This window comes from Sardina pilchardus, chromosome 12, assembly GCF_963854185.1.
Source record: "Sardina pilchardus chromosome 12, fSarPil1.1, whole genome shotgun sequence".
Lineage (NCBI taxonomy): Eukaryota > Metazoa > Chordata > Actinopteri > Clupeiformes > Clupeidae > Sardina > Sardina pilchardus.
The window spans coordinates 2,827,991-2,850,000 of NC_085005.1; the positions used below are offsets into that span (position 1 = coordinate 2,827,991).

General features: G+C 47.4%; 1 protein-coding gene across 3 annotated transcripts in view; it reads right to left on the bottom strand.

Annotated features, from left to right (window-relative positions):
* Nucleotides 1-22,010, bottom strand: part of epha7 (eph receptor A7) — a 54,877-nt gene that overhangs the window by 10,292 nt on the left and 22,575 nt on the right. For all 3 annotated transcript variants that reach the window (XM_062550892.1, XM_062550890.1, XM_062550891.1), the window contains exons 6-9: nt 3,009-3,133; nt 1,772-1,940; nt 1,157-1,265; nt 123-178 (exon numbers count right to left, since the gene is read on the bottom strand). In XM_062550892.1, the coding sequence (XP_062406876.1) occupies nt 123-178; nt 1,157-1,265; nt 1,772-1,940; nt 3,009-3,133 (459 nt within the window). The remainder of the gene's footprint in view (nt 1-122; nt 179-1,156; nt 1,266-1,771; nt 1,941-3,008; nt 3,134-22,010) is intronic.

The window sequence follows — 22,010 nt, forward strand, 5'->3', positions numbered from 1 at the left end:
ACTTAAGAGCTTTGATGAGGCAGTCATAACATATCAAAAGCAATTAGATGTGTTACAATGGCTGCTGCCTCTGAAGAGCTAGCGGAAGAAAGAGTAAGCCCACGAGAATCTGGATGACTCACATTGGAAATAGAGCTCCTCGTCCCCTTCCTGGTCAGCTTTGCTGTAGCCACAATGCCTTTGAACAGAGAGAGAGAGAGAGGACATTAAAGAAATGAACTGGTGTAACATGTAGCAATGGCACAGGGTCATTTGTAGTTCAGGCCTTAATGGCAGCAGTGGAATGCAGTAAGTATTTCAGAAAGTGCTGCAGTACTGACAGCAGTGCTCTATTGTCTGTTGAGGGGCCTTTAGAAAAAACACAAGTACGACTATGCCTTATCGACTACATCTGATCGACCCCATAGTAAACGTATCAAACCCAGCACGCTAAGAAATAGATGTAGCAGCACTCTGGAGTATATTAATGTCATAACTGTGCCCCGAGGCATGAAATAATTTCACAAGGTTTGCACTTTGATAGTTCACTGGAAAATGGATTGCTCTGCAGTAGTGAGGCACCAGTGATAGCCATGCATCTTGGTAATAAGATAAATACATCCAATAATAGCTCACCAAAAGGGGCAAAAACAATACACATATGCATCAGCATTTCCATCTTTCATGCTAGGCCTCCCACGACAAAATGGCCGACGTAGTGATGAAATGAAATGATATATGGGGCGAAGTCCACGGAAGAAAAAAAACCGAGTGAGGATGAAAACGGGGAGATTGACAGGTATGAGAGATGGCTGATGAAGAACTGGGCAGAAGGCCAGAGCCCATGTTGGACCTGGCACTGGAGTATGCAATCCCATTGCAGGGTCATTACGCTGACCGAAGAAACCAAGAAAGCATTCTTTTCAAAGCAAACCCTTCCCTGATAATGGCTCCATTAGAGCAACAAAAAAAAAGAGAGTCATGCAAAAATGGTGTGTTTTGTGCACAGTGAGAGGGCTGGAGACGAACACATCACAATCCATTAGCACAGCATGCCACAGATGAGGGGTGTGTGTGTGGACTCCATGGCTACGCAGGCCGGTGACTGACAGAAAGACTAATTGACAGAGCAGAGACTCACAGCAGCGGAGAGTCAATGGGGCCCGCGAGAGCGTACCTTCTCCCAATGATGAAGCCGAACACCATGAACACCAGGATGATGGTCCCCGCCACGGCCACCACCGCGATGATGATCACCGGGTTCTGCTCGCTGGACACAATGGTGGCTGAGAACGGGGAACACACAAAGAGACACACACACACACACACACACACAAAGAGACACACACACACACACAAAAACTTCCAATTATTTGATGTAAGAAAAGTACACAGGGTGCTAATCAGTCATCCGGCAAGAACATGCGAGCGTGATAGCTCCTTTCTCGTCCTTCTGGGGAGGGGAGCGCCAACGGACTGCTGCTATTTTAGGGAGCCCTGCCTGAGCAGTTCTAGTGGTTCAGAAAGTGGGCTTAATAGTCCCACATGGAAATGGCGGTGCCCTTCATTTGAAACAATGACACATTCAGGTTGAATTGTTTCCCATTTAGAATCATTTTGGTAGCTAAAGACCACTCGAATTTGCATACTGCTGAGATTTCACATTATTTGTTTATCCAGGCTAGTGTCACACTGCGAAAGTGAACACCTCTAAATAAAACAGTGATGATATCGGAAACTATTAAATGTAATAGAAATGCTCTTCATGGTGCTGGTGTGCTTCCGATCGTACCTGCTGGCTCCTCTTTGGTGGTGACCTCCAGACGCGGCCCGTAGGTGCCGTAACCCGCGGCGGTGAACGCCCGGATCTGGAACACGTACGCCGTGCTCGGCTTCAGGTTGTTTACCGTAGCCGACGTGGACTTTGATTTCACCGTGGAGTAGATGCGATCCTTCTGATCCTTTTCAAAGGAGAAGAGGGAAAGAATATGAAACAGACCTTTTTTCACGGGAGAAACTTTTGCAACGGCTCACCTTAAGCAAGAAACAAAGTTTTAGATCAATGGCGCTTCAGCCGATTTAAAAAAAAACAATATGATTCTCTCATTCAGTTGCAACTTAAGAACAGAAACAAGAAACAGTGAGCAAGACATCTCCCCTCGCCAACCGGAGGACAAGTAAGACACACACAGCCGCACTAAACTTGTTTGCTGCCACAGGTAAGCACCGTAAAAAACACAGTGTATTCCATCTGTAAGACATTTGTCCGGCGAAACCCAAATGGCGTACCCAAACGTCTGTGCAGTGAAGTCATGCTCGTTTCCAATTTTACAGCTGGGCGGACTCCAGCCACAGTACATGACACAGTAGACTGAGTCCCGGGGGCCGCAGGGCAGGCAGCAGCCAGAGAGGGCGCGCGGAGCAGAGCGGAGAGGCAGCTCTTTTGATATCAAGTGCACACCAGCAGCCCCTCTCTCTCTCTCTCTCTCTCTCTCTCTCTCTCTCTCTCTCTCTCTCTCTCTCTCTCTCTCTCTCTGGGCCTCGCTCGCCCACCATCCTCACATCTCTACAGCGCGGTGGTGGCACTGTGCTGCACCATGGCGGTGTGAGTGTACTTGAGAAGCATGCTGACTGCTGACTGGTGAGGCCTGGTGTGCGTGTGGGCAGGCGTGGATGTGTGTGTGTGTGTGTGTGTGTGTGCGTGTGCGTGGCAGGAGAGGAGGTGAAGGAGCAATGACTAATTAAAATCTTATGAGTCTCTCTCAGTGTGCATTGCAGTTAGAGAGCGAGGAGTGTGCGCTCTGCAGCGGGTGTAGTCTTACTCTCTCCAGAGAACTGACATGGGCTGCACAGTGACAGGTTGGCAAAAACAAGCAGAAAGAGATCCTGCAGGGGGGGAAGGGGATCTGGAAAAACAGACTTGCTTTCGCACACAAACACACGCACCAAAAACATGCACGTACAAGCCAAAACACTCCTTCACACACACACACGCCTCCTCCAACATTGATGTCAGGGCCGCTACTCACCTTCTCGTAGTACTTGATCTCGTACTCGGTGATGACTCCGTTGGGCTGCTGGGGCTCCAGCCAGGAGAGCTGGACGCTGCGCTGCTGCACGCTCTCCTTGATGACCTCGCTGACCTGGGACGGGGCTGTTGGGGCAACACACACAAAGAGAGAGACGCGCGCTCGTCAGTGGGAGCCCCCACGCTAGCCGCCCCTGCCCAGCCACCTGCACCGCCCGCACCACCCACACCACCCACCCGCGCCCCCACGCAGTCAGCAGGGCCAATCAGCCCCATACTGAGCCCGCCGCCACTCCACCATAAACAGAGCCCCAACAACGCGCACCACCCACCCCCGCATCCACCCACCACACCACCCACCCCACCCCACTCCACCCATCCCCTCCGCTCCCGACAATCTGATGAATATTCACACGACTGCCTCTCAGGGTTTACGCCTTATAATGGAAATTTCAATTACAGTGCAAACAGCGGAAGATAGCATTATCCCAGCCAGTGTAAAACTGCAATGTGTGGGCTATGAATGACAATTAAGGCAAATTAATTCTGACGCCGGTAGTGGAGCAGGGAGCATTTATTCTCCCTCGTGACAGATGCATTCAGGAAAAGCCTTTTACAAAGATGTGGACCTGCAACCCCGGCGCACTAGTTCCTTGTATGACAATTATCTGTTTGCAATTTGAAAAGTTAGCTTCGGCGTGTACCTGTGTCGCTGTGCCTCGCAAACTATTATCGTTATGCATGCCGAGTGGTGTGGCTTGACAAGCTAATTGTTGAAGATCCAGCCATTTTAAACCATTTACTCTCATGAGCGCAGCCACTATGTAACATGCTGGCAGAGGCTTTCAGAGAGAGAGAGAGAGAGAGAGAGAGAGAGGACTGGAAGGATAGCATGCTCTTTTCTCCACTTCTGAAATAATTACAGGCCACATTCTCTAGCTACATATTACAATCTCCGGTTTAACATTACAACGGAAAAGTCCAAGGAGAGAGGAGAGTTGGCCGTCTGCTGCGCCCCATTAGAGTGTGTACACCCTACAAAGCTATCTGTTGAGACACAGAGCAGGGCTCTGAGCTGAGCTGAGGGGGGGGGGGGGGGGGTCCATTCTCTGGTGGGGTTTGGGGCCGCTGGCGTCTGAATGGACGGGTGATGTCTTCATGTCATGCTTAATGACCCGCACGGAGCTGAGCGCTGCGGTCATGACACCAGCTGACCTCAGATTTGTTTTTAAGATGACCCCACACTAATGACTCTGGCTGGATTAAATCCTCATTAGTGGTCGTCCGCGGCCCTGACAGTAATGCATACGACAGGAAACACCAGAGACCTCAACAGTCAGCCATGTTTTGACATCTACCGCGTAATCCAACTAAAACAGTACAGTGCTGTATCCTAAGCAGCACGCCCCTGGACAATCCCCCCCCCCACCTCCTCTCTCTTTCTCTCTCTCTCTCCGTCTCTTTCTCTCTCCTAGCTTGTCTTCTCCTGTTGAGACAAGCTCCCCATTTGAAAAGCTGAATCTTATACAACGCTCGCGTCTGAGTGTACAACTGCCAAAGATGCCTGAGCTTTGAGCAGTTTAGCGCTGGCACTTGCTTTCACTGCCTATCCAAATTCATTGTATGCACCAAGTGTCAATTACCCACCAAGGACTTGGGCAATGGGTGTAGGATCTGCAATTTAAAGTGACATTGGTGCAGATGAAAAGACTTGTGCTGGCAGTAATTGGCCGTCTCTACATGTTACTGTCTGTCACCTGACAATGCTGCCAGTTTGGTGGAGAGCTTTTGGACGGCTGTCCGAAGGCCACACACCTTCTGGTCACACAACAGAGGAATGGGAAGGCCAGGGAGAACCGGAGAAAACAAAGAGAGTGAAATGATGTGTGTGTGTGTGTGTGTGTGTGTGTGTGTGTGTGTGTGAGAAAGAGAGTCAGGAGCGGGGGTAGAAAGAAAGAAAGAAAGAAAGAAAGAGAGAAAGAAAAGAAAGAAAAAGAAAGAAAGGAAGAAAGAGCGAGAGTGAACACTCCAACAGAGCCGCACGTCCCCTTGTTTTTGGGACTGGGACACGGATGTTTAGAGAATCCGTTCGGAGCTGCAGGCTCCTTCTCTCAGACTTCCCTATCAGTGCCAGGTACCAACAACTCATCCCGGGAATGAGGAACAATGTGCAAATACTTGAAATACCCAAATACTCTCAAGGGGTCAGCGGGTCTAGTTCTCACTTCTCACTGTCAACTTCACTTACTGCCTCCACTCTCAGGCAGATCACCAAATCACAGTGGTGTATTTGCACTTCTACATCATGAGCAGACATACGCCGCCGACCATAAGAAGAAAAATAATTGAACCAGAAGGTGGATGGAAGCCCAGAATAAGTTCAAATTTAAAATTGGTGAGAAAGATGACCCGGGTTCGTGATTATTATGGACTCCATAGTCACAGCCCATTTCAGCGACTTCCTGTCTCTCCCCTGTGGATTATTTAGTGAAGACCCTAGACCAGCCACTAATGACATACTTAACATTGTGGAGACCAGACCTCGCGCTCAGACACTTTTAACATACCTGAGGGGCTTAGTGTAGCAGAAAATTGTATAATTGTTATGCCTGTCTTAAAGTGACTGTTTGGGAAAGAAGCATTTGTGCAATCATTCCGCAATATTAAACAACCTATTAGTGACCCCGACACCTCTCCTCTGTAAAGCTAATTCATTCAGAACCCTCGCTCTATCATGCCACTGCTTTCCAATACATTAGGAATACATTAAGCACAGACTTTTAATATCCTCTCCTCTCCTCTCCTCTCCGTCAGCCACTTGCTCCTGTTTCTACAGAAAATGTAGCAGGGAAATGTCAGCTCATTATAGAAGCGGAGTTGGGCTCTTCTGCGTGGCCTGTGAAGTAGAGGATATAAGCTCATTTTTTAATTACCAAACTACTCAAGTCAAGCTTGGAATCTCAGTGCCCGTTTCTCCCTTCCATCCATCTTGTGGAAACACAAGATTAGTCAGAAGCTTAACTGTATATTAAGTGGGATAGCTCCTCACTTGTATTTAAATCACTCTAAAGAGGTAGATTACAAGGACTATTCTTTACAGTCTGAATATGGTTTTTAAAAACTGACAATGCCAGAAAAGGGATGGCAGTGATGGTTTGAAGGCTATTAATAGCGGGTGTTTGATGTATAGCACAGGAAACATGTCAGACGACCAACATGCACAGGGAGTTGTCTTCATTTCATCCAGTCGTTAGGCGGATTTTTGGATATTTATGATCCACTTTGCCTGCACACTCAACTTTTAATAGCCTGTGGCCTCGCGCAGACGTCTTTTCCAGATCTCCATGAAAACATCAGAATCGGCGACAGTGCGCTCGCGGGCCGGACGCTAACGAGGCATGACGTAATCTCCTCTGCTTCCATTTGACATTGTGACTCCGTACGGGGGGATAAAGGAGGGGAAAAAAACACACACAAGGAAGGGAAGAGAGGCGGGCGCTTGTTAAACGCTGGCACTGCCCGCGGGAGAGCGCCCGAGGAGCCGTCCTGGTGCACACACACACACACACACACATGCTAGCGCGCGCTTCCCTCATTGTTATCCTTTCGCTTCTCCACGCCCGCTCCGGCTGGAGAGCCGTCCGAGCGGGAAGGGAAGCCGAGCGAGCGAGTGGCCTGGCAGCGCGCGTGAGAGAGAGAGAGAGAGAGAGAGAGAGAGAGAGAGAGAGAGAGAGAGAGAGAGAGAGAGGGGATTTTCAATCACTCGGCGGACGGCACACTGGGAGCGCACAGAAAGCAGGGAGCCGCTGGAAGAGCCGCGGTGCCACGTAGAGCCCCATAGCAGCCACAGGAGCACTGAGTCAGAAAATAAAGCGCGCCGATGATGATAGGGCCGCTACTTGATGAATGTGAGGGGGACTGGGAGAATGGCTGTGACAAGGCTCATACTCCTCCGGCTGCCACTATTCCTGTCCGCTGTGCTCAGGCAAACACCAGGCAGGAGAAAAAAATAAATATATATATATATATATATAAAAAATCCCAAGCCACCACCACTGAGAGCTTTGTCAGCTTCAGTTAAAGTCAGGGGAGGGACACACTCGAATTGACCAATGCTGACAAAATCTGTTCTGGACTTCTAAGTAATGCTTTCATTCAGCAGAATGATGTAGGCTTTGCAGTAAAGCAGCTTTTCAAAAAGTGAAAAATACTCTCGAGCCCATACCTGGGTTTCATTTATGCAAGTGCTTCACAACTACTTGTACCGTTAAGTGTGATTTAATCTACATTAAATATGTATGAGGTGTCTGTCCATTTGCTGTTAGAAATTCACAGGAAAGTCCTTGTGCATGAGAAGAGAAGCTAAAGCCCATAACTTGTGCAGATATGAGTGACAGGACAGGACCGGTGACCCCTGCGCACTGCACAGAGAGGTCAGAGTGAAGGCCACACTTGAGTGGAATTGAATAATAAGGCTGATTTCAAGGCGAGTCTTGAGCTCGTATGAGAGCTGACACCTCTCAGGGTGATGTGCTGATGATGAACACACATCTAATCGTTCCTCACTGACAAGCCATCAGTGCTACGGACGCATCAGTCGCACATCATTATCTTCACGTCAAAGCCGCTTTAGTCCTTTCATCTGTTTTCAATAAATATGTTTTCATCATCAAGTCGATCCTATACTGTATGTTTCCCCAGGAGTATTACACTAAAAAACAGGAATATATCATTTCCCCCATACTAATAGGCTTTGGAAACTTGTGCTATTTAGAACTAACGGTGCAGCCCCTGGTATGAGACAGGCGCACTGCATTTAGGGAGTATCTTTGTATTTAGTCCTCCATCAGCACTACTGGAGGGGTAGTTAGTTTTGCTGTAATGAGCAGATTAAAAAAGTGGACACTGGTCAAAAAAACCTTCATCTCTGAGTGTGAGCCGCTTATTTCTGGTGTTCATTTGGTTAAGGACATTGTGAAGGGGCTGGCCACCTCTTCATGGTACGCTGGCTGCCGGGAGCATTGCGCATGGCTGCTCGTACGCACGGCTGCGTGCGGACCCGGTTCCTTTTAACCTGGGCTGTGGTCCCATGCTGCGAACTCAGTCATCAGCTCGGCACGGTCTTCAGGACTGTAACAGAGGCACTAATCACTGGTCATCTCTGGCCCGTAATTGTTTAACCAGCGGGGCCTCCACTCACAGGAAACCCACTCCACTGTTTTGTGTCAGGATCCAAATTAGGGAGTTGGGCTGGGAGCCTACCATCATTTAATCCAAACACACAGAGTCAGCACCGCCCCACTAAAGGCCCATCTCTAAACTGTCTTCATGGGGGATGCATGCACAGCACTAGCCAGAATGTATGGAATCATAATTGTATATTATCAATACAAGTAAATGAAATTGTACTGTGTACTTTTCTGTTGTGCCTGCACTGCAGGTAACAAAGCGCATGCTGTACAAAAACTCGGATTACATTTCTGTTTCTGTTTGTCTTCCTTTTCTTCAATGTATCTTTAAGAGTTGCTATAAAAGAGACAATAAAATATATGTACGTAAATATACGTTTAATGTATACACACTGGCTATTCGAGCAAGGTTACTTCCAGGAAAGCGCTGGCGCACAGGAGACCTGCGCTCTCTTTAAATGTGATAACATCATCATTTTAAACAACATACCCCACAGCTCATTTACATCTGCCACAAATCCTCCGCCGTTCCCACTGGGAAGGACAAAGCTCAGTCTCATACAATAAATCTCAAGCGCTGCCAAGTATGGGCTTTTGTTGACTTTTACAAGCAATCAAAATTTCACCGACAATAAACACAAGTCGACAAGAGGAAGAGAAATATATAAATTCTACAAAACACAGCCGCGTTTTTCCGGGAGGTCGTTCTGGAACAAATGACAAGGTCAGAAACTGAGGTAAAGCTCGGAGGATTTGTAAATAAATCTCCAAGATTTGCTCAGTCAGTTCTCAGTCCGAGCCCACTTAATCAAAGCATTAGCTCTCTCGAGGGGAGACGGTGCCATGTATACGCACCTAATTGCAGAATTTCCTGAGATCTACTGATATTACAGTGCAAATTGCATATGAGTATTTGTGTCTGTATACGGGAAAAGGGCTGGCGAACGCATGAAGTCATAAAAATGAACGGTGCCAGATCCAATCCCTTTCTTCCGAGCCATTTCAGAATGGTGATTTTGAACTAGCTCCCCACACGTCGAATGTCACAGCGAATACTCCGAGCTAAAGGAGACATAAACCAGATGAGAAATGCAAATCCGGGGGCTCGCTGCAATTTAGCCCGCGCCTGGCTTTGCTTATCGCTCGTCTCAGTGACCTTTCTGCTACGCGCTGCTACAAGATGTGTCTTTCCAGATACAAGGCGGGCCTAAGCACACATGTGTGTGTTTGCCTAGCCGGTGACTTTATCTTAATAACAGGAAGGTCTGGATGCGGTGTCAGGGCTCTGAAGCCTCCGCTGTGTGACTGTAGCTATTCACAGGAGCCGCTAACCAGCCAAGAGGACCTGAACCTTCTCATTTCTATTAAATGTCAAAGTACATCCTTAGGCCTTTGGAGTCTCTCTCTCTCTCGCTCTCTCTCTCCTTCTTTCTCTCTCTCTCACACACGCACATACACACACACACAAACACACACACATGCACGCACACACTCACATAGAGTACATACAAACACACCCATGGTAGATTATTCACAAAAAGGCTTTAAACTCCAGGGTGGGCTGAGGTCAGAGGCTCCAAACACTACCATTATTTGGGGATTTCTCAGGCATCCAGGGCCACTTATCGCAGTGTCCCTCCAGAGGCAGGCCTCCGTGCCCAGGCTCTGATTCCTTTATCAGCAGCGAATAAATCATACGTCTGGCAAAGGACTGCTGGGGGATATTAAAATGTTGTATTAATACAGCTAAACTGCTCCACAGAAACCAAGGGAGCAAATGATCACTCTGGGTTGGCATCCTAAACATCCATTTATTACTGAAATACCTCTGTCATCACAGAGATGATCACATTAATCAAACCTCATATGCTCTTTAATCACAAACTTGGACAAGTTCCACGGAGGCAGAGCCCTATCCAGAGACCCTACAGCCTGTCCTATCATTTGCGGCGCTCTCGCGAGCGGCTCGAGAGCGCTGATTTCAGCTGTGAAACGAGGAGCCCTCGATGCATCAGCACTCGCAAATCAAAGCTGGAGAATGGATCACTGCTCATCCTCGAAGGAGCGCAACCCCCGGAGCCAAACAAATCAGTTTGGACAGCTGTGTGTTTTGTTTTGATGAGGACAACATATTCACGCTTAGAGCTTATGGCTGCATACCTTGCTGCGGTAGGCACATTAAACATAATGTTGGACAAAAGCAAGCATTTAGAAGATAGCTGTCCTTTATTTGTGTGCGCGCATGTGTGTGTGATCTGCATGTGTGTTTGGTGATTTCTCATTTGGCCCGGCACAATGCAATCATTTGTCAGACGGGGGGCACATCTGCAAAAGCGTGGACATGCTCCATTGTGGTAGAAATTGGCATCAAAAAGCAGGACAGAGATGAGAGAGGAGAGCGAAGCTGGTCTTGTTCAACAAACCCTTGAATTTTGGCCCAGACCAGACAAAACACAAAATGAAAAACAGCTCAGATGGCAGCCAAAACAAAACACGACGCGAGAGAGAGAAAAAAAAAAAGCCTATGCTATTTCTTTTTGGCTCGGCCAGGTTTCGCGTTGCCCGTGGCAACGGCCCCCCACTTTAAACGAGTGGCCATTGTGGCGCAGGTGAGGCGGGGCGTCGGGAGGTCACCGCCACGCGGTCTCTCTCAGCGCCACGCATCGCCGCACTCCCAAACGCTCGCGCCGCTCAATAAAGCCTGACCGACCAGAAACACCTGAATCGCCCCCAAACAAAACAGCTCACGGCACCTCTGGCTCTGCCGTGGCTCAGGTAACCCCCCTCGCACGTCCACACCTCACCAAGGCACCGCGGCTCCCGCCGCCGCCGCTCATCATGACCTTACATGGGAACGCAGGAGCCCGAGGAGTGGGCGTCGCCCGGCTCATTCCGCCGTGACAGGCAGCCGTGCCCGTCTGAGCGAGCGGCATCCCCACAGCTGTACACGACGAGAGGGAGGGAGCTTTTTAAAATAATAATAACAAACTCATGTCTGTGTGTGTGTGTGTGTGTGTGTGTGTGTGTGTGTGTGAGTGATCCACTCTGAGGCACTCCCCAGGTTGTTGCAAGTGCTAGCAGCCCTGCTGATGAGTAAGGCTGCTCCCAGACACTGCAGACGTAACGCTGCTCCGCGGAGGCCAGACCGCGGCAGCTGCTCTTGCGCAAGAGGCCTCCTGAGTCACTTGAGCGCTTTGTTTGTTTTGTTGCATCTGTCACCATCAGTAAGCCGGCCAATCATTCATCTGTCTCACGGAGACTTGACGTCTTCATTACAGCTCCAACTCAAATGAGAGGGACATGGAACCCACCATCAGCGCAGGAGACCAGGCCGGAGCTCGCGCAGAAGGTACTTTCCACACCTTCCTACACTGACATGAGCAACAACGAGCCGCTAAAACGCCACGCTAAGCGAGAAGTCTCTGTGCCTCATCTCTGCAGGTTGGGACAGTCTCACATGAGTAATGCAACACTGCTGTTTTTACAGGTCCACAAATGTATCACCCTGAAAGGGCTTTCTTTATCGCCGGATGAAAGACTCTAGCTCTTGTTGGGATCTTTTCTGTCTTGAAGGCAACCGAGCTGATTTCCACACTTCATTGCCGATCACAGCCAGCTTGCCCCCCCACCCCTCCCCTTCCCTCCCCGTAATGAGGATTTATTGTTACGTGTGTGTGCTGAAAGCTCTGTGCCATGCATCAGGCTCATCGGACTCCTCCGTTCCCAGCCCAGAGCTGGGGAGAGCTGAATGCCATGTGAAAAGGCTGATTATGCTGGGAGCTTTTTTTCCACCCCGCCCAGGAATCAGTTGGTGATTTCAAATGTGTGCAACCTGAGCTGCACTGAGTGATGGGCCAGCGGCTAAAACAATGGCCTCTCTCAGGTCACCAGGGCCAAACTCCACACAACCCAGACTTTCACTGGGGGACACAAAGGAGAGGCTCTCTGTGTCCTTTGACTCCCCTCATACACACACACAAGCACACAAGCACACACACATACACACACACACACACACACACACACACACACACACACACGCACACACATACTCACAGACACACAGACACACACACACACTCAGACACACATATACACACACACACACACGCACACACACAACACATCTGCCAACCTTTCCGCATGTAAGTCCCCTGTGGCTCTGATTGACTGGTGTGAGGAGTCTCTTTTCCCAATCTGCCTATAAGTGAAGCGTGATCAGGATAACATGGCGCAGATCAAATCAAGAGGCTAGCCGCGCTCCCTGACATGGGACTGCCTAATCCGCTTTCCTGTTGTTTTGGTAAATGACAACAACCGGAACGCTGTTCCGTGTGATGGGGGTTGGGAGATATGGAGAGAGCTCTGAGCAGGAGGAAGTACTGTATGTGTATTGCTCTAAATACAGTGCCCTTTCAGGTCTGCTCTACAATGACTTTAATGACATAGTAGTTTGGCCCAGTTAGTATAGACACAGGTGCTATACAATTCTCTGTAGGCCCCAGCCGCTCTGTTTCCAGGTTTTTATGATTCCTCTGTTGATCTCATTCATCAATATGGAGTTTTAAATAAGGATTAACTTCTCACAACCATGTACCATGTTTACAGATTGCTATAATCCACAATGTAATATTGCATTTCACATATTAATGCATTCATTTTACACAGATATCCTTGTACCAATCATAAAAAGTAAATATTAAGCTGGAGCATTTTCAGATATTTATAGATAGATTTCTGAGTAATGATGGGAACAACAGAGATGACTTGCTACATTATAACTGGGTGAAATAAACAGCTGATCACATTTCTCTGATTCCATGGTTCATTGATCATTCATTTGAATTAATTAAAGTGAGGAAGACATGGTTCAAATAGCGCAGAGATGAGGAGATGTGTGATCACTTCAGAAGTTTGCTCTTTATTTGCAGCAGAAGAGCATCAGATCCGTCAGGCCTGTGTCTCCATAGAGAGCACACTGATAGGAGCAGCAGAGGAAGAAACAGCTGTGTGTCCCATGTACCGCGCACGACTATTAGCCCATAAACACAGACTGTCACCAAAGGTCAGGCCAATTACTTTAATTGTGTTTGATTGCAAAGCACTACAGAAAGAACAGACAAATGTGTGTGAAATAAATACGGATTTGGTCGCAAACGATGCGCCATTAAGTAATCACCGAAGGCACATTTTTTGTAATTGCTCTATTACCTGGGTAACGTTTTCTAATTCAGGATCAAAGCAACATTTTTGTATGGCTTTGTTGCTGGGTTATTGGAAGTTCCTGATAATGACAAACCCAAGGAATGGTCCAATAAAACTCAGCCAGGCCGAGTAGACGAATCACTCTCCCTCTGAAAGCATGAAAGAGGCAGAGCGAATGGAAAGTATTGAAACGTAAGAGCCAAACAGAAAGCCTGGCAGACTCTTTGAAGTTGGGCCTGATTAAAGTTTGGAGCTCAGCCAGGCACACAAAAATGAAGTCTTCTCTCTGTTTTTCCTTCTCTTTCTTTAATTCAAAGAAGACAGGTATTATATGTCCACTAACTCATCAAACCTGTTTTTACTCATATGTGAGCATAGTGTAGGAAGGAAAAAGAGCAGGACGGCAGGTCCATCACTTAAGTAAATATATGCTCCCAGTCAAATAAAACCTACAGCCTCCACATGGAACTAATCAGTAGTCAATTTCTTGAAGCACTCTTAATTGTGTTGTCTCTTAAAATGCTCGGCTCCTACACAATTGCCATTAATCAAACAGAGCCATTTACAAAAGCCCCTCCATCCTGCTCTTTGTCTTGTAGGTTCAATCGCCTTAAATCCTCACCATTAAAGTGAGGAACAGCCATTCAAATCCGCAGCCCACTCTCACATGTCTGCCAGGCACAATACGCATCCAAGATGAGAGGCAGGGCTGGCGCTAGCCATCTTCCTGCATACAGTACAGTGAGTATACACATACAGTATCTGCCACCTCAGCCTATGGACAGAGTGCAGAGCCAGGTCATGTGGAACTAGCCAGGTGTTGTTGGCTCTAAGGAGCCGTGTGATTTAGCACTACAGTAATTGGCGTGTTTTGCTCCTTGAGACATTAGGGCAGAGGCTTAACACTAAGTGGGAGGGCTGGACAATCGTTTGCTTTCAGGGCGTTGCGGTTTCTCCCTCACCCCCCCTTTACCAATTAGCCAATACACACTGGCAGACAGCCGCGCTCGCCTCTCTTTGTGTCACTGAGCAGCCTTCCTTAGAGCATCCAGGGCTACTGGCTTTCACTTAATTGGAGCATGTTGCCGTATTATTATGGAAATACAGGAACTTTCATTCAATTTACATGGAGACAATTTACAGACATGCTCTCTGTTAGCTAGAGGTTACAAAAGTAGCACCTGATACAGACCCACTGATTGGCCTGCACCCTGACACCTGTTACCAGCCATGCAGCCAGAGCTGCCCACGCTCATGTGCTGATGGCTCTGTCAATATTCATCATGGACTCCCATCAGGCAGAATAGTGGCCCTTTCTCCCCATTACTGCACTGTTATCCCCAACGCGTCCATTCTGTCAAGCTAACAGCTATTGACAAACGGAAAGACAGATTATCTCCCAATGTAAAAAATGTTCTAAAACAATGGCAGATGATGTATCTGCCGACACAGCTCGAGGATCTATCTGCCACTTCACATGTTGTGGAGGGACAGCAGAGGAGCCTGCAGCAGTGCACAGCCCCGTGATTTACTTCAGACAGAGTGTCCACACCACAGCCCACAGTCTAGGAGCGGAGCATTTGTCAAGAGGTGCCTTCGCTGCTGCACTGAATATGACAACACTTGTGGCACGCGGCTGTCCAAGATAGGATAGCATGACAGCAGGGCAACTCACGGCAAACTCAAAACATTTAATTACCGTCTTCTCGAAGGATGTGTAGCCTTCGAAGCTTCATTTGAATTTCACTGTATGTTTGGAAATGAAACACTGACATTGTGTGTAAGTAAGAGGATCATATGGTATATCCTGTGAGACACTTGCAGAGCAAAAAAAAAACAAAACACATTTGGTGAAGAGCAACCCAGCATCTAGTCATTACAGGAAAACATGTCTGTAAACCACTGTCTCAACTGTAGACATAGCACTTGGTGTTTTCAATGTTTGGTCAAAGTTTTGTTGCCCTTTTTCTGTAAAGAATTTATTGCAAAATAGAGAACTTGGTGATGTTTTATTCTCTCTTTGCTTTGCTTTTCTCTTATTGTTGAAATACAGGTGCTACATTCTTGACTGTTGTTTTGTTGCCCTTTTCTCTGTAAAGAATTTATTGCAAAATGAAGAATTTGGTGATGTTTTATTCTCTCTCGTCTGTGTTTTTCTTATTGTTGAATTGAAGGTGTTTGCTATTGTCGAGTGTGATTTTCTCTACAGATTGCGCGGAGATCAATGATTTGGCTTATTTGAGTTATTCTTTCAGATGAGTTGTCCCTGTCAGAGGAAAATAGGCTTTAGAATGGACTTTTGAAAGAATGAATCACACAAACGAAAACATCCTTTAAACAGCCCACTCCAGACTGTTTGCACTAAAAGACAGGTACAAGGTTGGTCATCCAATTAAATTCTTCACTCTTGCATTTGTCCTGATGAAAGTCCCATCTCACACACGTACACAAGAAACATACTTTTGAAAGCTCAATGCAAACACAGAAAAAGGGCCCAACTGGCCTGGGAATTAACAAAAGCCTTTCAATCCACTAATGACTTCACCGTACCAAGGCCCTGATGGATCAGCAGGGAACTGGAGATGCGGAAGCCAGGGACTTTACAAAGCACACAGCCATTCCTCTCCCTCCACTCTCAGCCTCCTCCACAGCCCTAACCAACATTCTCAGGCCAGATGTGGCTTCCATCTGCTCACAAGTGAATTCTCACACACCCTCTGTGGACGCCATAATCTTTTTACTGTTGTTTTACACAGTGCCATGAAAAGCAAGGTACCAGATGGCAGTCCTATATTCCCCGGGCTTTGATAAAAAGGCATTAGCGCCGGGACGCTGTCAGCGCGCGAGGCGAACGGCCGACGCTGAGGAAAACTAGCAGGTGCACGCGACAACTTGAGGCCGAGGCTAAGGCGTTTTGACGCAACACCTTCCAGGGGTTGAGAGGTTAGCAATAACCACTGAGGCTCCGAGTGAGGCCATTTTTTTTCCTCTGTCTGGGTTCCTCTGGTGCTCCCCCCCTGGCACAGCCGGTCGTGACTGGAACTCCTGATTATTTCTATGTGTGCTGATGTGAGGAAGGAGAGGGAGGGGGAACCAGGGGGGTTGAAGACATAATTAGTTCTCCTCACCACAGGAGACAGTATGTTGATGAGACAATGAGCGAATGAAAAGAATCACTTTTTCCCATCATGCCCCTCATTTCCTTTCGCGTGACAAAAAAAAAAAAAAAAAAAGTAGCGCATTACACAAGACGCTAAAACACGAGTTCAGAACCAAAACACACAAATTCCTAACAAAATTGGATTAATTTTTTTTTGGTGCAAAATAAGTCTATTAGTCTAAGCTGTTTTGGAGCTATGGCTTTACTGGGCTGCATCAAATACAGCAATCTGAGAAGAGTGCCGTTGTATATGAGCAGCATAGACATACAGTATTGTACACTGGAGATATTGTGACAAGCTGAAATAGACTGTGGCGAGATATCAAATATCTCTAACATTAGACTGCTGGCGCTGCTGCCCGGGTCCTGGCAGTTACATTTCTACCTGTCACAGCAAGTAAAACATACTGGGTTACAAGATCTCCCCACATACCACAGCAGAAAACAGTCCTCTCACATAGCCTGCCACCCGCGCCATGGGAGTAGAGTTATGGCTGACCAGTGTGTGTTCATGGGGTCTCCGCCACTATCAGCTCCCTATGACATGCTCCAGCGTATGGGCCTTATTACTCAGGGTGACTTTCCCCCTGACAGGAAATGAAACACGTTTGTGCAGCGGTGACAATCTGCTGCAGGTTCAGTCTTAAGCGTGGGACCCGTCACTCAACGTATGCACTGGAAGGGATGGAGGGGGGGAGAGAGCGAGAGAGAGAGAGAGAGGTGGGAGAAAAGAAAGAGGGCAGGAGAGACAGACGGATTGGTAGACAGGTTTACTGTGCCATCAGTCACACAAGGGCAGTAAAAGAGGGCAGGCTCTGCATACCATGGTCAGACAGCTCATACCATGGTCAGACAGCTCAGAGCTCATGTGAGCTTTACAATAGTCTCTCGAGACAGACTGTCTGAAAACACAAATCACCAACCAAAAATATCACTAAACAATACATTCCACAATGGACAAGTTTGCGAATATTATTTTAGAAAAAAAACCTTCCTTTGTATGAGAGCACAGGAGGACTAATGATTGTCTACCAAATATCCTCTTTAAAAACGAAGTAATCAATGTGAAAATAGCAGGGTGAAATACAACAATATAATAGTGGGCTGAAAATAGCACTTTATCACCCCCACAATCATTCTTTTTCATTCATTTCTAATGGACACTGGACAAAGGCAGGCTGGCCATCAGGTATATTTTCATTACCGGCACATTGTTCCTGGGTTCCCATGCTGTTATTTATCATGCCTCTCACCTGGATCACCCACACAGACTCCTCCAATTAGCGCCTGTCACTCAAACACCACGGACAATGATCCGCCGAGCTCAAATTAATTCTTTTCCATTCCGCATAATATTTCTTAACATCTTGGGGACGCCTACACGGTCCACGGCTTCTTCCACATTCAGCAATATGTAATGGTGGGTGGTTATTGATTACATAATGGTGAATTTGAGCCTCTACTTTAAATCTCAGAGAATCAAAGCTCTACAGCGTGTACGGGAGATTGGGTACATGAGGTAAGCCTCCCCTCAAAGGACCACATCTCCATTTCAGCACTTTATTTTATTTATATATATTTTTTTGTGCTGTCTGTAACAATGGATTTAGCCGTGGAAAACTTTGGGAACTTGGTTGCTGCTTCACAGGCGTGTAAATAATTGAGTGCGGGTGCTTGTCCTCATCAGGAGAGCAGAGCGGCAGGCTGAGAGATGAAACCGAATCAGAGGCACAATTGTCTTTCAACTCCGACAGACTCCCAGCAGAGGCACAGGCGGCCTAATCATAAAAGTTACAGCTTTCACAAGTGTGTATCAAATGAGAGTCATGCTAACATGTCCCACAAACACACAAACTTAATCACACTCTGAACAACAAACACCAAAGGCAAGCCCTCCATCATACACACACACACACCCTTGTCTCTCTCACACATACACACAGATACACACAGGCATACAGACACACACACACACACACACGCACACACACACACAGATGGTCTGTGAAATAAATAAATAAAATAAAACGGTCAAAGAAACCCATATCCTTTTCAGCAGAATTAACAGACATATTAACGGGAAGGAGGATAAAAACTGTGCCATATTTTCCGGCGGCATTCATTGGCGGGTGACAAATCTGTCGTTAACAGGCCTCCAGACTCCCGTGTCCCGCGCCGAGGCGGACCGAGCTGGCCGCGCTGTACTGACCGCCGCGTGGACAAGGGAGCGTGACGCCCTTAAGGCCCCCGGCTTCCTCCGCGAGGGCCTCCGCAGCCTGTCCACTCGCCGCGCCGCTGACCGAGTCAAGGGGAAAGAGGGAACAGGAGCTACTGTGAGGTGCTGCTCGCTCAAGCACACCAGATTCAGGGGGATTTGGGGGCCACGTCTGCCAGCAATAAAGGGCTGAAACAGGATACTTGGGGAGATTAATTACCTAGATAGGGCACGATAATGCCATTTAAATGGGAAAGTAATTAAAGTGCACCTTCCATGAAAATTATTCATTGCTGACGGATTGTGTGACAGACAAATCGGGAGGCATTTGCGAGAAAGCTACAGGTTAAGTGCTGAAAGCCTGCGCCTGGTGAGACCACCGCCGCTCGACGGCGCCTGCGGAATATCACTGTTTGGGCCAGCTATCATCAAATTACAGCTGCTGTGTTGGGTGACGTTTAAAAAGGAGAGGGAGAGAAAAGAGAGGAAGAATAGAGTCAAGTAATGTAAGACCACACACACACGCACACACACACACACACACACACACACACACACACACACACACACACACACACACAAAGAGACACTCTACAGAGGGAGGGTTTTTTTTTTTACTTGAAAATCACACCAGGCATCTACAGTCCCCCTGTCCCTCAAATGTATCACACTATTGTCATAAATCCTTAAGCAAAACACCTTTAAAAACACTCAGAGTTTCCAGTTGTCCAGCGTGGAAAACAATGTTGAACTTGATCTCACTACGCATACCAGTCATGCTCTGCGCTCTGACTAGTCTGCATCTCTGAGCAGCTGTAAATCAGGCCAATGACAAATGAAGGGTGTGGGGCATTGGCGGACTTTGACGACTTCAAAAACAGCCCATAAATCTCTCTTAAGACCAAGGGGAACACAAGCCATTGGAGAAGTATTGCGTTGGCTTTTACAGTGAAAAAAAAAATATATATTTAGTATCTGAGCTTAGCACACATCAATGGAGCATAACAGTGGAAACTTCTTTCATTGTTATCAGACCAGAAAATCCACCCTGGTGCATCCTTAATGCAAATGACTGGAGAGAAAAAAAGGGCAGACAATAGCAGCTATGACAGACTGTCGAGAGCAAGGTGCTTTCAATGTTATTTGTTTCTCACGCACAGCAAGGTGCACACAGGCTTTCCACATCAAAGTGAAATACTTAGTCTACATTCATGCGTGCTAATTCTCTTTTTTTCCATCAACTAAAAAAGGTAGCCGCCACGGGAACACCTAGTTTCCTCCTCTATGGCTGAATATCCTCACCCATGCGGCTCTCCTTTTAAGCAGAAAGTGCGATAGAAAATGAATGAAGATTCAGCTATAAATAGTTAAGAATGAACTTGAGTTTGATCTGTCGTGTGACAGTGCAGATGAAAGGTAGCGTTCCCTTCCAGGCCTACAGCACAGCTGGCAAAGGAGCAGAAGGAGGTTCAAGTTGCCGTTTTAGAAAAATTAGCTTGAAATATATATAAATAATACATTCCCCATAATGCATTTCAGATATAAATGAGGCCTTTCGCAAAGTGGATTACAAATCACACACTTGAACTCCCTGATCACCGCACCAGGGCTTTTTCTGCCAAAAAAATACTGCTCTGAGTCGGCAAAGCCCGGACTGAGTGCAGCGCCTGTACATAGCCTTCGCACGACATGTGCATTTGGCATTAAAATCAATTTCCACGGCAACTCATCCGCCCTCTTTATTACGTGGCTCTCGCCGCGTGCTGTTTCTGCACCTGAACAGCCTCCGCCCGCCCGACACGGAGCGCCTGAGCCTGCCGTGAGCAGCTGAGGCCAATCCTATTTCTGCTCTCTCCGCTCCACCGAGGGTATTTTGGCTGGGAAAAAAGCAAATGCGCCCTTGAATAAATATTAATAGTTCCTCCATAAGAAATTCCCACTCACGGGCCCTTTGAAAGAACAAAGTGCCTTGTTTACAAGCGGGCGGCGCGCGAGCGCGAACAATAGCGCGGTGTCCGGAGCAGCACTGTCGAGTCGGGCGAGTGACAAAGGAGCGCTGATTGAAATGCACTCCGCCAAACTTCCCATGTCATATCCGCCGCCATCACACACACTCACAATCATCACGGGAGATGGACGTGGAGAGAAGACACAGACAAACACACACACATACACACACACACACACACACACACACACACATATGAGATGATGATCCTGCCATTGTAAAAAGCATCACCATTTAAACTCATTTAAGCCAGAGTTGAGCCGTAATTAGGTTTCAGGGAACAATAAGTACTCAGCACCTTTCCCGCTACTCGCCTCACCCAGGACACTTCCATCTGTGTAATTAGGTGAGGTGTGAATTCCTCATCAGATGCACAACCAGCTGCACTCATGCAGCACACGGCCGACACACCTCCCCAGACAACACCCACCCACCCAATGCCACACACACACACTCACTCACACCCACACACACACACACACACACACACACACACACACACACACACACCTACACTCCCCTACGACACACACACCATCAACACCCTCTGTACCCCACATGCGGTGAGGAGACAGATCTCTGACGCTCTCTCCATACTAGCGCTTCCTCCAGACTGTTTCTTCAGGCCTTAAAAGGTTAATGAATGCAGCACAGTGTTTTAGAGGGAATACATTTAAACATGTGCTCTTGCACTAATGAGGACTACTACTTCCACACCAGAATCTGGACTCTGAGGCTACAAGGCCTTTCTGCTGTTAACACAGTTAGCGGTAGTCTTATAACATGTTACACTGCTAAAATATGCTACACTGCTACAAGGCCTTTCTGCTGTTAACACAGTTAGCTGTAGTCTTATAACATGTTACACTGCTAAAACATGAGCATACTGTATATGTTCTTAATGCTTAGTGTCTACCTTTACGTCAAAAATACAATTCTCAGTGGACTGATCTTCAGTGAAACACGGCAACTGACGCAGCAAGCTCCCTTTGGGTGCTGTTCCCAGAACAGCAGAGTGAATTATCATTTCCAATAAGAACATATTGTGGTACCAACCCCCCTCCTTCTTCTCTCTGTCTCCTTCCTATGATGTGTCCTTTCGTCCTTGCCAAAGCAACCCTTAGCACGATCCAGTGTGTCTCTGTCATACGTCGTGTCACTGAACATACATCATCCACGGCAGTTCATCCTACATTCTGGCTGCTCCCTGCCTACAATTATCCCTT